Consider the following 16,524-nt stretch of genomic DNA (forward strand, 5'->3'; position numbering starts at 1 on the left):
GCCAGGGTGCTGAAAACCCTGACGTAAAATTTAAGACTCAAGTAAATAATAAACATATTTCTATACCTTTTGATCATAGCAGTTACTTTCTATACTTTCATCCTTTTGCTAAAATATTTTATTACATAAAAAAATACTGAGGCAAAGGTTTAGATATACAAAAATGTTGGTACTAACTGCTGAGGAACACTGTATATCCAAGGTTAATGTTTAAAGTGGTCATTTGACTCAGATTCATATCCCTATTTTATTTTATAGAAGATTTTTATTAAAAAATATAGCTAACACAGAAGATTATATCAGTTTCAGGTGTACACCATTGTTATTTAACATTTGTATACCTAAAGAAGTGATCACCATGACAAGTCCAGCAACCATCTGACAACATACCACGGTATCACAACATTATTGACTATATTCCCTATGGTGTGTATTACCCCCCCATGACTTATTTGTTTTATATCTGGAAATTTGGACCTCTTATTCCCCTTCACCTCTCCTCCTTTTATTATTTTTCTTTTTTTTTTTTTTTTTTTTTTTTTTTTTTTTAATATTTTTTTATTTTTTTAATTTATTGGGGTGACAATTGTTAGTAGAATTACATAGATTTCAGTTGTGCAATTCTGAATCACATCATCCATAAATCACACTGTGTGTTCACCACCCAGAGACAGCTCCCCTTCCATCACCGTACATTTGATCCCCCTCACCCTCATCCCCCACCCCCCAACCCCCTTACGCTCTGGTAACCACCAAATTACGTTCCCCAGATTAATTTTCAAACCCCGTGGCCATCCTGTGGTCACCGACTGCCCTCCAATCCCCTCACCCTCCCCCCCCTTTTATTATTTTTCAATTACAGTTGACATTCAGTATTATTTTATATTAATTTCAGGTGTACAGCTTAGTGGTTAGACATTTGTATAATTTAAGAAGTGATCACCCTGACCACGCTAGTACCCACCTGGCACTATACATAGTTATTACCATATTATTGACTATATTCCTTTTGCTGTACTTTACATCCCCATAACTTTTTTGTAACTACCAATTTGTATTTCTAAATCCCTTCACCTTTATCACCCTTCTGGCCAACCACCCTCCCATCTATCACCCCAACAAAACTAGTACCCATCTGATACATAGTTATTGCAATATCACTGACTATATTTCTTATGCTATCCCCCAGACTATAACAACCAATATGTACTTCTTAATCTCTTCCCCCTTTTCACTCACCCCCTCAATCCCACTCTCATCTGACAACCTTCAAAATTTTCTCTGTATCTATGAGTTTGTTTCTGTTTTATTTGTTTATTTTGTTATTTAGATTCCACGTATAAGCAAAATCACATTGCATCTGTCTTTGTCTGACATACTCCACTCAGCACAATTCCCTCCAGGTCCATCCATGCCCCTGCAGATGGCATGAACCCATTCCCTCCTATGGCCTAGCAATATTCCATTGTATATATGTACCAGCTACTCTATCCATTAATCCATTCAGGGACATATGGTTTCCTCCATACCTTGGCTATTGTAAATAATGCTACAATGCATGCATAGATGCCCATTTCCCTTTGAAGTAGCGTTTTCGGTTTCTTCAGATAAATACCTAGAAGTGGGATTACTGGGTCCTTCTTTGTCTCTTATAGCCTTTGTTTTAAAGTCAATTTTGTCTTACATAAGTACAGGTAACACCTGTATAACACGGTTGTTAAGTTCCTAAAAATGCTGTGTTATGCGAATCCGTGTTATATGAAACGAAGAACTAGTACAAAAAAGGGGGTTGGGTTCCAAAAATTTTAAAAACATACTATTATGTTTTCATGATTAAGAGAAATATCTTTATTAAAGCAATTTTCACCAAAAGTATAACATTAATATGTATCAAATAATGTTTTCTTCGTCATCACTAATAAGCTTTTATTATGTTCCGTATTGTTTGGGATTTCCCCAATTTCAAATGAGATATTTTTTGCTCTTAAAAGTTCTTATTACGCTCTGTGTTGTTCAGGGATTTCTCTAATTCTCAAACTGTGTTAGAGTGAAACCGTGTTCTAGGATGCTGTGTTGTACAAGGGTTTCCCCAATTCTCGAACCATGTTAGAGCGAAATCGTGTTATAGAAGTGCTATGTTATATGGGGGTTACCTGTATTGCTACCCCAACTTTTATTTGTTTGTTTTCATTTTCATGAAATATTTTTCCCCATTCCTTTACTTTTAGTCTGTGTGTCTGTTGATCTGAAGTGAATCTTTTATAGGCAGCAAATGTATGGTTTTGTTTTCTTATGCACTCAGCCACCCAATGTCTTTTGATTGGAACATTTAACCCATTTACATTGAAAGTAATTGTTGATATGTAATTATTGCCATTTTGTTATTCATATTTTTTATCTTTTTGTCTTAAGGAAGTCCTCCTAACATTCTTTTTAATACTGGTTTGGTTGTGATGAACTCCTTTAGCTTTTTCTTGTCTGGGAAGCTCTTTATCTCTTTCGATTTTAAATGATTGCCTTACTGGGTAGAGTACTCTTGGTTGTAGGTCCTTGCTTTTCATCACGTTGACTATTTTCTGCCAATCCTTACTGGCCCGCAGAATTTCTGTTGAGAAATCACCTGACAACCTTATGGGAGCCCCCCTTGTAAGTAATTAGTTGCCTTTCTCTTGCTGCTTTTAGGATTCTCTCTTTGTCTTTAAACTTTTGCATTTTAATTATGACGTGTCTTGGTGTGAGCCTGTTTCGGTTCATCTTGTTTGTGACTCTCAGCACTTCCTGGTCTTGAATATTCATTTCCTTTGCCAGGTTAAAAAAGTTTTCCATCATTATTTCTTCAAATAGATTTTCAGTTCCTTGCTCTCTCTGTTCTCCTTCTGGTACCCCTATGATGTGAAATTGTTACGCTTGATGTTGTCCCAGAGGTCTCTTAAACTATCCTCTTTTTTTTGGATTGTTTTTCTTTTTGTTGTTCTGATTGGGTGTTTTCTGCTACCTGTCTTCCAAATTGTTGAGCCGATCCTCTGCTTCGTCTATCTGCTGGTGATTCCTTCTAGTGCATTCTTCATTTCAGTTATTATATTCTTCATTTCTGACTGGTACTTTTTTATGGTTTCTATGTTCTATTTTATGCTTGTTATCGCTTTGTTGAAGTTCTCACTAAGTCCTTTGAGCGTCCTTAAAACCACTGTTTTGAACACTGTTTCTGGTAGGTTGCTTACCTCCATCTTGTTTAGTTCTTTTTCTGCAATTTTCTCCTGTTCTTTCATTTGAGATGTATTTCTTTGTTTCCTTATTTTGGCTGCCTCTCTGTGTTTGTTTCTATGTAATAGGTAGATCTGCTATATCTCCTAGTATTGCTGGTGGCTTTATGTAGTAGGTGTCCTGTTGGGCCCAGTGGTACCGCCTCCCTGGTCACCTGTGCTGGGTGCTCCAGGAGTGTCTCTTGTCTCTTGTGTGGGTTGTGTGTTCCCTCCTGTTATCATTGAGCCTTGATTTCTACGGAGATGTCAGTGGGTGTGACTGATCCTCATGCTGACTGGCTGTGGGGTTTGGCCATGTCCACAGCTTACAAACTGCTGTGAGGGGGTCTTACCCCTCTAAGTGGGATTCGCCCCAGTGGGCTCTGGTGCCTGTTGAGACTGCTCTTTGGGGGTGCCACTTGTGGGGTTAATTGGGTGGTGCTCTGCTATGGTCTCTAGCCAACCTCCAAGTATGTTGATTCTGGGGCCCCTTGAGAGGGGCTTAGGTGAAGACCAAGGTCATCCCCTGCCTGTGAGCAGCCAGGGACCACCTACTAGGAGCTGCAGAGTGATCCACAGGTAGTTGTAGCCTGGGCTGGACCTGGAGTTTCATAGCAGGGGCCACGCTGTTAACCAAGGATGGCTGTCACCAGTACCAGGTCGCGGATAGCTCTGAAAAAGCCAGGACACTCTGATGCCTACTGCCAGCTCCTGTAAGGTTCAGTGGCTGATAAATCCTTGTGAGGTATGGAATTGGGTGTGGTGGGGTCTCAGCGAGTCACCAGAGTGGAGCAAGTGGAGCTCACCAGACCAATTCAGATTCAGATTTGGACTGTGGGGGGTGAGCTCAACACAGGAAAAATGGCATACACCTACCAGCTGCAAAGGAGAAGAACTCCACACAGGAAAATGGCAATTGTTTATCCAGTCCTCGCCCCATAGCACTCAACTCTTTTTTCCCCCCCGGGTGTCTCTAATGCCCCCCGGTCACTGGTCCTCTGCTGGAGCTCAGGGTGAGTGCCTGTGAGCAAGTGAGTCTATGCGTGGGCCCTTTAAGAGGATGTCTGGTTTTCCTGCAGCCTTTTGTCCCACCTGGATGGTCAGGATCCCCACTGTTTTTCACAGCCAGTTATTATGGTGGCTCATCTTCCCAGTACCAGTACTCCGGGCTGGGGAACCTGTTGTGGGGCTCAGATCCCTCTCCTCCAGGGTGAACCTCCATTGCCTAGATATTCCTCACTATTTTCAAGCACCACACAGGTGTTTGTGGCCAACCCATTTTGCGTCTCCACTCCTCCTACCAGTCTTGATGTGGCTTCTTTATATCCTTTTTATAAAACTTCTGTTCAGCTAGACTTCAAATGGTTCTCCAGGTTAATTGTTCTATTATTTGGTTTTAAGTTTGATGTGTTCACGGGATGAGGCAAACACGGTGTTTATTTATTCTGCCATCTTGGATCTCTCTTCCAGATTTCTCATTTTAGAACGAAATATTAATAATCCGAAAGAGAAAATTACATGAATGGATATAGGAAAAGTTATTGACTTTATTTGTAACAAATTGTACTAAATGTTAATGTTCCTAATGTTGGATTCAACGAGGCCTAGAACGTAGCACACATCCACTTAATTGATAATACACCTCGAGATGAAGTAAAATTTGTATTTTATTATCTGTCTTTGTATTTTAACTATAAAATATTCTGATATTTATTATTTGGGGAACAATCACACTATTTGCAGTGAATGGGAAGGGCCATCACAGGAAAATTTGATATTCATGAAAGAAAATTTGATGTTTTGAGAAGAAAATTTACACAGATTAGTGAGTGCTATTCAAATTGAGGTAGGTGGATAATAGAGATAGGTAGTCATTTCTGAGAGCTCAAAATAACATTCATTTTATTTTTCTGAATGGAAATAGTTTATAAAAAATCATCAGTATGTGGACAATGCTTAATTAAGTAAACCTCTTTGTGTAGGTATAGTGAGAAAAAAGGATGGCAGCTAAACAGACATCCTTTTGTACCTGACGCTTTTCCTTTTCCTTTTCTTATGCATACTATACTATTTAAGTTATTAACTCTCAATATTCTCAGTAGTATTCATGAGTATTTTAGATTTCATCATCCTTGGAAATTTTTATTGTATCCAGTATTTTTTGAGATGAGGATATTTATATTTTAGATATTTGCTAAAACTAGATATGATTTATTTCTGTAGATTAGATCTAATTTTGGTTATATTATTTACATTTTAATATAATGTAGCAGAAGTTCCAGGATATTAAATTTAAAGATCATTCAAGAGTTGTTATATTATTCCTGTTACTTTAACACTAAAAATATTACCTGCTCAGATTGCCTTCCTGATATTTTGTTTGTTTCAATGGTTTGAGTAGATTGGACCCTACACTTTAGTGTAGGTGGACAGAATGGTTTCCTCTCCACCACCATTGGAATATTGAAGGAAACGTTCTGATCCCTTTTATGGCCCTTTTTTGGAGAAGAAATGATTGATAGTGTTGATTTCCACTTATGATTTTTGTTATTTCAATTGTGGTGGATTTAACTGGTAGCAACATAAAATACAAGCTGACAGATTTTGCACAAATTTAAATCATAGGAATTTAAATTTGATTTAAATTTTGCAAACATTGACTATTTTAATGTTACAAACATTGTAACATTATTTTAATGTTACAAAAATATGATATAAATCTTTTTGAAAAAGAAATTCATTATTTTGAATTTGAGAATAATGAAAAACTTTCTTGACCAGAGAGTATTCATTAACTATCACAATTTATTGTGGAGAGGAAAGTATGGTGAATGAGAGAATTGGGTCTGTAAAGGAAAATTTAACCAAGCATCTTTTGGAACCCTAAGTCCTCTTAAATTAGGCATTTAATTATGTACATTTCTATATATCCTTATGCTTATGTCATATATGTATGTATATTTATATTTATATTATAGTTTATGCTGTAAATTTTAGTTTAGTTTTTTCTTTTTTTAATTAGGGCACCTTCAGCCTTTGGTCTTACAATCTTTGAAAACAGCAACCAGCTTTAGATTGTTGAGAAATAGGTTTTGATATTCCAGCTGCTTCTGGTGGATGATCCTTGGCTTCCTTTCAAATCTGATTTTAAACCTAAATGGAAGAGAAACTGGATTTCTGTAATGCATGATCTGAAAAATGAATAAATTCAAACATTTACATTTTAGGCTTATTAACACTCCTTGCTATCACTGATCATAAATTGTGTAGTATTGGGGAAAGCATAGATTTGTTTTATATGGTTTTCAACTAAAATTCAATATGTAGGCTATGATATACATACCTTAAATTATTTGTACTTATTATAACAGAGTTTATTTTTTTTTCTCTGTGGTATTCTGCTTCAGATTTCTTTAGTGTCCTGATTTTGTCTTCCTTGATTTTTGGTTTTCCTAAAAACTTTTTATTTAGAGATTTTGGGTTGTACTTTGTCCTGGAACTTCAATTCTCTCATGGGTCCAGTAAAAGTAATTGATTTTCAGTTTGTTAGGCCTTTTTGTTGTATTTTTTGGTAACCATTCAGTTTTGAAAATTTAAAAATTTATTCTAGATAAATTTTTCTAGTCCTTTATTGGGTATGTAGTTTGCAAATATTTTCTCCCAGTCACTAGCTTGTATTTTCATCCTTTTAATAGGGACTTTCATAGAGAAAATGCTTTAAATTTTTATGAAGCCCAATTTATTAATATTTCATTATGGATCATACTTTTGCATCAAATCTAATAATTATTTATTAGTCCTAGATCCCAAAGATTTTCTCCTATTTTTTTGTAAAAGTTTTCTATTTTACACGTAAATGTATGTTCTGTTTTGAGTTAATTTTTGTGTAAGGTTTGAAGTTTAGCTGGAGATTCATTTTTGTCTTGGTAGATATCTAATACTCCAGTACCATTTATTGAGCTCTTTCATTGAATTGCCTTGCACATTTATCAAAAGTGTCTTGGACATGTTAAGTGTCCTCTATTCTGTATGATTGATCTATATGTCTGTCCCTCTGCCTATACCACACAGTCTTGATTACTGTAGTTATATATTAGGTCTATTTTTTTTTTAACAAATTAATATGAGATGCTTTTTTTTATTTTTAGGAGATATTAAGGAAGCAAAACTATATTTGGTCATTCATTTGACATATGCTGTGCCAGGTTCTAGAAATTATAATGCCATGTAATAACAAAGGAGTGCACAATATATTATGAGAATGTAGATAAGGAAATGCCTAACTTTCCTAGGGGGAGAGAGGGAAGCTTCATGAAAGGAATAACTCATGCAGAGTCATTATGAATGAATAGGAATTTTCGATCTGTCTCTTTAATGGTTTGTCAATTTTGTTAGGATTTTTAAGAAGTTAAATTTTTGCTTTGCTGATTATTGCATATTTGTTTTATGTTGTATTGATCTCTCTTCTTATCTTTATTATTTCCTTATTTAATTTTCCGTTCTTTTTGTTTTGAACATGGATATTTAGTTAATTAATTTTAACTTGTTTCTTTTCTAATATAAAGCATTTAAGGCTATAAACTTTTTTTATTATGGCTTTAGCTGGATCCCACAAATTTTTATATATTTTATCTTCATTATCATTCACTTCATTTTCTAATTTTCATTGTAATTTCTTTTTTGACCCATGATATATTTAGAAGTGTACTACTACTTTTACAAATATGTGGTAATTTTCTTTCACTTTTTTGTTAATTTTGAAAAATTGAATTCTAGCATAATTTTACTGTATTAGATAATATGCTCTATATAATTCCAATCAATTAGTGTTTGTGGCGTTTTGCCCTTTCCAGCCAAGCATATAATCAGTTGTGGTAAATATTCCAACATCGATGAACTTGAAAATAATATGTGTTCTGTATTTCTTGGGTGCAGTGCTCTATGAATTTGAATTTGGTCAACTTTGTCAATCTTGTTTAAATCTTCTATATACCATTATTGAGTTTTTGTCTTTCTATCCATGTTTCAGTCTGACTTTTTTTTTTAATTTTAAAAAATGTATTGGGGTGACATTGGTTAGTAAAATTATGTAGGTTTCAAGTATACAATTCTATAAAACATCATCTATGTATTGTATTGTGTGTTCACCATCCAAAGTCAATTCTCCTCCCATCACCATATATATGACCCCTTTTACCCTCTTCTCCCTTCCCCTCTTTCTCCTTCCCCTCTGGTAACCACTAAACTGTTGTTTGTGTCTAAGAGTTTTTGTTTGTTTGTTTGTCTTGTTCATTTGTTGCTTTCAGTTTTATATCCCACATATGAGTGAAATCATCGGTTCTAGACTTTTTCTGTCTGATTTATTTTGCTTAGCATGATAATCTTAAGATCCATCCATATTGTTTCAAATAGCAGTTTTTCATCTTTTCTTAGGGCTGAGTAATATTCCATTGCATATATGTATATGTATGTGTATATATATGTGTGTATGTATATACACATTTATATGGAGAGAGAGTGAGAGAGAGAAAGACTTGAAATTGGGTAGACTGATTCCTCCCACTTTATTCTTTTTCACAATTACTTTAGCTATTCTAGTTTTTTTGCCTTTTCATGTAAATTTTAGAATAAGCATGTCTGCAAAAGATATTTACAAAAATATCTCCCCAGGGTTCTATGTGAATGTGAATTGACATTTTTGCTATGTTGAGTATTAAAATCCATGAACACAGTGTGTCTGTTTACTTAGATATTTTATTTCTTTCATATGGGTTTTGTAGTTTTTAGCATATAAGTTATATAATTACTGTTTATATTTATATCTCAGTGTGTCATATTTTGAGTGATTGTAAATGGTATTGCATTTTAAATTTCAGCTTCCGTGTGTTCATTTCTAATATACAGAAATACAATTGAATTTTGTATGTTTTCTAATATGATGAAACGTTGCTGAACTCACTTATTTGTTCTAAGAATTTCATTGTAGATTTCTTGGGATTTTTTTTGGTTCTTTTCTATCTCCTATTTTGCTGACACTTTCTATTTTTTATTTCATTTTATTCATAATTGCTTGTTGTATTTTTATGATAGCTTCTATTAAATATGTATCAGTGAATTACAATATCTGTATTATCTTGGTGTTGATATCTATTGTCTTTTCAAAATCAAATGGAGATTTTCCTACTTCTTGGTATGCTTAGTTATTTTCTAAATTAAAACTACACATTTGGGATCTTATGTTATGATACCCTAGGTCTTATTTAAGCCTTCTGTTTTTGTTGGTTTGTTTTTACATTGCTCTAGCAGGGGAAGGATAGATGTCATCTTGATACTAACAAGTGGGAGTAGAAGTTCAGTTTCCCTAGTTGTTCTTTCTAACACCTGGGATAAGTAGGGGCACTTATTACTGCTTGGTAGGGTGGGATTATGGCTCCCCATTGTACTTCGATTTTTATCACCCCTAGAAGACCAGTGCCTATTTCTGCCCTCCACATGGCCTCCTCTAACTCAATTCTCTCGTTCAGAAATTAAAATATTCTATGAATTTAAATGAAGGTAGAAAATGTTATTTATTTTGCTGTAGGAAAATGAGAATGAGCTTCTCAGAATTGCATTTGTTAGAAATCACGATGTTATTCCTTATGGAACTGCAGAGCTTAGACTTATTTTTTAAATTTGACTTATGTTTGATAGTTTTCCAACTAATTATACACAACAGAATCGAGAGAATTTTTTACTGCCTGGTTAGTTGATTTAAAGCCCATTAAGACTGTGACTGAAATTCATCTAAATGTTCACTTATCTGTTTAATTTTGCCTCTTGTATTTTGGTTCTAGCTAGGTACAGGTTGTCCAAAATTATTACATTCTTTCCTTAAAGAAATTCTAATTCTTTATCTTTTCTGTGATTTGAGTTTTTCCACTAAAATTCCTAAATATCAGTCTTTGACTTAAGATGCTGAGGGAATCTTAGAGTAGCTATCTGTCCCTTTATCTGGCTGTTGTTGTGGTTCTTTTGTTATCATTATTGTAATTATCATTAGCTGTTTTTGAGGGACTACATGGTTGTAAGGCTTTATCCCTACTACTAACTTAGTAATTTAAGTTCTTATTCTGAATCTTGAGAGTAAATAAACTAAGCAGCAGTCATTCAACCATAGAACAGTGTTTCTTAAAATGTAATTCATAGATTATCTGTATCAGAAACACCTAGAGAATTGCTTCCTAAACTTTAATGTGTATATGATTCACCTGGAGGTTCTTCATAAAGTGCAGTTTTTGATTCTGGGGTAGAGCCTGAGATTCTGAATTTCTACTAAGCTCTCAGGTGAGGTCCATGTTCCTGGTCTATGGATTTCATTTTGAATAACAAGTATTGAGGATTTTTGCTAAAATATCAATCATAAGTCCCATCCCAGATCCATGGTGTCACAATGTGTACCTGGATTCGGGTAATATGTATTTTAATGAGATATTTTTTTGTACCAAAGGTTAAGAATTGTTGCTATAATTTAATGGTTCTTTTATTCGTCTTTAAAAATTTATTTTTCAATTGCATTTGACATGTGATATAATATCAGTTTCAGGTGTACAACATAATAATTAGACATTTATATACCTTATGAAGTGATCACCCTGATAAGTCTAGTACCCATCTGACACCATATATAGTTATTACAATGTTATTGACTATATTTCCTATGCTATGCTTTATACCTTGTGACTGCTTTCAAATTTGTACTTCTTAATCCTTTTCGCCCATTCCTCCAACCACCCCCCATCCCCCACCCAAACCTGACAACCACCAATTTGTTCTCTATGAGTTTATTTTTGTTTTGTTTATTTATTTTGTTTGTATGATTCCACATACAAGTGAAACCATATGGTATTTGTCTTTCTCTGTCTGACTTACTTCACTTAGCATAATACCCTCTAGGTTCATCTGTGTTGTTGCAAATGGTAAGGTTTCAATTTTTTTATGGCTGAGTAATGTTCCATTGTATATATGTACTATATCTTCTTTATCAATTTGACTATCAGTGGACACTTAGGTTGCTTCTGTATCTCGGTTATTGTAAATAACGCTGCAGTAAACATAGTAGTGCATATATCTTTTTGAATTAGTGTTTTGGATTTCTTGATGTTACTATAATTTAATGGTTCTCAACTGTGGTTGTGCATAAAAACCACCTAGAAAGAGTTATAAAACAGTATTGCTAGAAATTACCTCAGAACTACTGAATTGTCATCTCTGGCATTTGTATTTTTAATATCTAAAATAATTCTAGATATTAAATATTAAAGATATTTAATGTCTTTAATATTTAATATCTAGAATTGATATCCAACTGATTCTTCGCGTTACCAGGTTATACAACATAATTATAAATATCAGAGAAGGGACTGGAGCCAGAGTCATCATGCCTATACTAGAAATTTCACCTGGAATCCAGATAAAAATAGGACTGAAATTGAACTCTGTTAGAACTTAGGGGAAAAATTTCCAAAGTTGAAATATCCCACCAAATTTTATACAGCATAAGTTATGTAATTTTAAATTATTTACTTTTTAAAATATATTTTTGGCTCATGTAGTGACAGTGTTTCTTAAAGTAGAGTCAATGAGCATAATCTTGGGGTTATGAGTTTTCCCTAGTAATATGACTGTAATACTTTTATTTTTATAATAAGTCTAATGGAAACATTCCGAATAATTTGAATAAACCATACAAATTATACTGCCACACAGGCCCAATATGTGAATTTAAATTTGCATTTATGGTTGTGTTGAAACCAAGTTGTGTTATTTTAATTGTTATCAATTAATGAAATAACAGAAATGGACTATGCACATGTATTATGTATTCATGCTGAAGGATTGTAAAATTATGTGATGATATACTTTGGAACAGAATTCGAAGCTGTTCAAGTAGAGGCAAGTAGTGAAAGAGAAGCCCAAAATATAGACACACCAAATTCAAAAGAACCTGTGCAATCCAGACCATATCCATATTATGAGATTATTGTATTTCTGTAAAATAATTCATCTGTCCTCTAAATTAAGGTCATTAATTTGAATTCTAGTTGTAAATTTTTTTGTCTTTAATTTGTATTTGTCTTTAATTTTTGTTATTTTATGTACATATAACAACCATAAGTATGAGGAATGTAGATGTTATTTAATTTTTTATACATAAGCTAAGAATTTATAAAAGTAAGTCAAAAGTGAGTATCTGCAAAAATATTTTAAAGATCTGTATATTATTTAAGCTTGAGACACATTTATTTTGTTTATTTCATATGGCTATGTGATATATATCTAATTACAGAGTTATTTGATCTCTAATGGCCAAATTCAAAGACAGTTTTCCACATTAGCTTTCCTTGATTTCCATTACTGGAATTATTTCCTCTCTCCTTTGAACTCTTTATAGCAATGAACAGTTTTACTTTTATTTTTCTTACTTGTCTATTTGTTTTATCTCTCCTATTAGATGGTATGTTTTTTTGAGGGAAAAATAATAGGTATGTTATAACAAAGGACAGTGCTTTTTATAAAGACATTCAGTGAAGGTTGAATAAATGAATGAATGGGTGAAAGACAATGAATGTCTTAGATGATTTACTATAGAAGAATGATAGTGAATATGGATGTACGCACAAGATTATTTTTTAAAGACTTACATATAACTGAAAATTTTTCCTCTTGCAGGAGGTGTTGGTAGAAATATGTTACAAATGAAAGTATAGCTATTATGTACAATAAGCTATGTTCTATTAAGGTATCAATTTAGTCACTTATTAGGGTCATCAAATATACAGCACAAGTGTAATCACACCCTCTCCCTCATCTGTGTCAATCATCTTAACTATTTTATATTACCCTTTTTTATCGGATTCAGATAAAGTCTGGGAATCTTTCTTAATTGGTTGTTTAACCACTACTTATCAGTTGGACATTGGACATAGATGAAACCCTTTTGTCATCAAGGGTCTAGATACTTGTCAGTCAGAATGAGGAAAAAAGTGATACTGGTTCAAAGAGTAGTTCTAATCCTGTTTGGATCTTCTTCATGTATTCCATTATTTTTATTACGCTGTAATGTCTGTCGATCTTGGAATTCTGCCTCTTGCTTCAGGTCTCATTACTAAAATCAGGCAGTTCTTAGCCTTTTCTTTTTCACCTTGGAAATGACTGTAATATTGACGTTTATTCTATTTTCTATGTTCTGAACTTCTATATTTGTGTCTACTTTTATGAAATAAGAGTTTTTTCTACTCTTCCTATGATTCAGAAAGGATGATCTTAAATCCTATTAAAATGAGTTTATTCTTTCTACTTAGATTGAATTGAAAATTGGTCCTTCATTACCTAGAAACATGACCATCAAGTTATTTTCTGTGGGGCATTATTAAATATTTTTTAACAACAGAAATTCTAGACTTTAGGTTTTAATCAGAATTGTCCAATATCATGTAGGTTAGTTACACTTCAATTCAATTGTCAATTAACTCTGTAAGTGTGTATGTAATAGCATGGCTTCTAGTTTTTTAGATACAGTATGCATGGTGCTTTCAGCAGAATGCTTTCGAATAGATGAAATTTGGTTTAGAGAAGTAGGCTGTTGAATAATAACTCAGTGACCCAGAAAACAATATAAATTTGATGGACTGAATATTCACTGTTACATAATGGAATTTTGTTGAGAATTTACTATTCACATTCCTTTTTCTTTTTTTATATTGGTCTATTTCTCTGGTATCAGAATTCTGTCCAGCTCTTCTAACAACTTACTAGTTCCTTTTCTCAGTAAGCTCCAGGAAATATTGTGTGCTAGAACAACAGGTTCTGGCAAGGGATAACTTTGAACTTATCCCCATTTTCCTTCTTAAGAGTGATTAAAGAGTATGAGTAGGGCAAACTAGATAAAGTGATGATGCCGTGAAGAGAAGATTCTGGTAAATTCCCAGATTTCATAAATAGGAGTCATAGTTGCTCTGGCCATGGAGCAGGTTCCCAGAGATAGTCAGAAAGCCCATTGTGAAGAAGAAGACAGAAGAAAAAAAAAATGAGGGAATAATACAGTGGATCTCTGATCTTATAAGTTTTCTTTATACTACTTAGTTGCCAAGCATCTGAAAAAAAAGTAGATAGATAATTTACTGTCTGTATAGACATAGCTGCAAACTCTGAGAACTCTGAAATTTATGTTTCAAATGTACGTAATTTCTATTTGAACTGAATGTTACTGAATAAAACAGGCAAACAGTGTAGCTTGGGGAAAGATGATAATTTTGCAAACAAACAAGAATGGATTTTAAACTCAGTTTTGCCACTTAATTAGCTTTCAGTTCTAGGCAAGTAAAAATAAAAATTCTTGACCTCATTTTACTCTTTGTAAAAGAAAAAAGTGTGTGTGTCTTACACACACACTCTTGTATATAATCTGTCTTGTAATACTGTTTTCAGAATTCAAAATAATATATATTAATGCCTATGTTAGATACTTATTTAACAGTGGTTATTATCATCATTGTTTTAATGATATATTGTTATTTATCCCATACCCTCAACTAATAACTAAATGCTACTTGAGTATATCGTAAATTTTATTGTTTATATAGCTATCACTACATAATAAGTGTAAGAAAAATAAAGTGCTGACCAGACATAAAATTTAGATATTTTAATTGTAATTTTCTTTCTTTCAGAATTACTTACTGTCATCTACCTTTCCAGAGTAAATGGCTCTATGTTGGAACAGAAAGAGGAAATACACATATTGTAAATATTGAATCTTTCATTCTTTCTGGATACGTTATCATGTGGAACAAGGCAATTGAACTGTAAGTTTGAAATTGAATATCACATTATTTGATTTCAATATTTCATACGGTTATGTAACATATATATGTCAAGTTGCAGAGTTATTTGAAATATATAGCTAATTTATGATTAATATGAGTGGAACGTTCAGCCAAAATAATTTGAAACCATAAAGGCTTTTAAAAATAGATATTGTAGTATCAACATATGCTAAATTTAGATTTTCCAAATAATGTAAATAGTTAAGGGTGATGTATGCACAATTTGATGATAAAATAGTAAGGCTCATTCTAAAAGTTATACATAGAAATCATCTCATTTCTTTATAATCAACCTTAGAATAATCACTTTCAGTAAGGATGGCAAGTGAATTGTGACCACATTTAGTTTTATGTAAAAATAATCATGATCCGTTCACATAATTTTTAATGCTGGTAGCTTATTCGTCACTTGCCTCATTAACATATTGTTCTAGGTTCAATTTAATAATATTTTTTATATTGTGATGTATACAGCTATTTGGCTATGTGATTGATAACAGTTACCACTTTGACTTTGACATTGATATTTACATTTCTGCACATGTTAATGTGATATCCTCCAAGTGTGAAATTTCATGAAATTCCAAGCCATCTATTTGTAGTATATACACAGTTTTCTTCATTAATTAGAAAAACAATTTTTCTTTAATAAATGTTTATGCTCTGTACATATTAGGTCCTTAATAAGATAAGAGACATTTGACTTAAGGCTGGCTCATTCATATATATATATATATATATATATATATATATATATATACACACACACATATATGTATATATATAATATATTCATGGACATATATATTCATATATATATATTTATATACATATATATTCATTCTAAGTTACATAATTATTCTTTCCCGAAACTCTGATTAAAACAGCCTGTTTTTATGAAGCTTGACTTGTCTTTGCAGTAAATCTACTATTCCATGTTCCCAATGTTTCAGTGTGCATATGTACTACTTGATAGGGTAGGTGGTTACTAGTTACATTCTTGTCATAATATTCCATTTGTATTATGTCCTAATGGGTATTTTATTAATGATGATTCTCCCCCCTCATTAGATTAAGAACTGCTCCAGGGCAGAATCTTTGTTCATTGCTCTTTTCTTTTTCTTCATACTTGGCTTTTTTTGGTGCTTTCCACAGAGTGGCTACTAAATGACCAATGACACTGAAAAATTGGTATGATAGTTACACACTACTATTGACTTACAGCTTTCATCTATAATTATAGTTATAATTGGTATCAGCTATTTTGATCATATATATTTTGTCATTCTGTATGTGTATTTTTAAAAACATTTATCCTATAGACAATTATGTCTCCCCCAAAAAGTTGTTGGCTTTTTTTTTAGCTATTTGAGAAAGGCTTTTCCCTCTATAATCTTAGTCCTATAAAATCATTA

At 32.9% G+C, this 16,524-nt stretch overlaps 1 protein-coding gene across 9 annotated transcripts in view; it reads left to right on the forward strand.

Annotated features, from left to right (window-relative positions):
* Nucleotides 1–16,524, forward strand: part of STXBP5L (syntaxin binding protein 5L) — a 231,754-nt gene that overhangs the window by 43,768 nt on the left and 171,462 nt on the right. For all 9 annotated transcript variants that reach the window (XM_033134983.1, XM_033134991.1, XM_033134974.1 and 6 more), the window contains exon 6: nucleotides 14,954–15,088. In XM_033134983.1, coding sequence (XP_032990874.1) covers nucleotides 14,954–15,088 — 135 coding nt within the window. The remainder of the gene's footprint in view (nucleotides 1–14,953; nucleotides 15,089–16,524) is intronic.

Source organism: Rhinolophus ferrumequinum, chromosome 2, assembly GCF_004115265.2.
Source record: "Rhinolophus ferrumequinum isolate MPI-CBG mRhiFer1 chromosome 2, mRhiFer1_v1.p, whole genome shotgun sequence".
NCBI lineage: Eukaryota > Metazoa > Chordata > Mammalia > Chiroptera > Rhinolophidae > Rhinolophus > Rhinolophus ferrumequinum.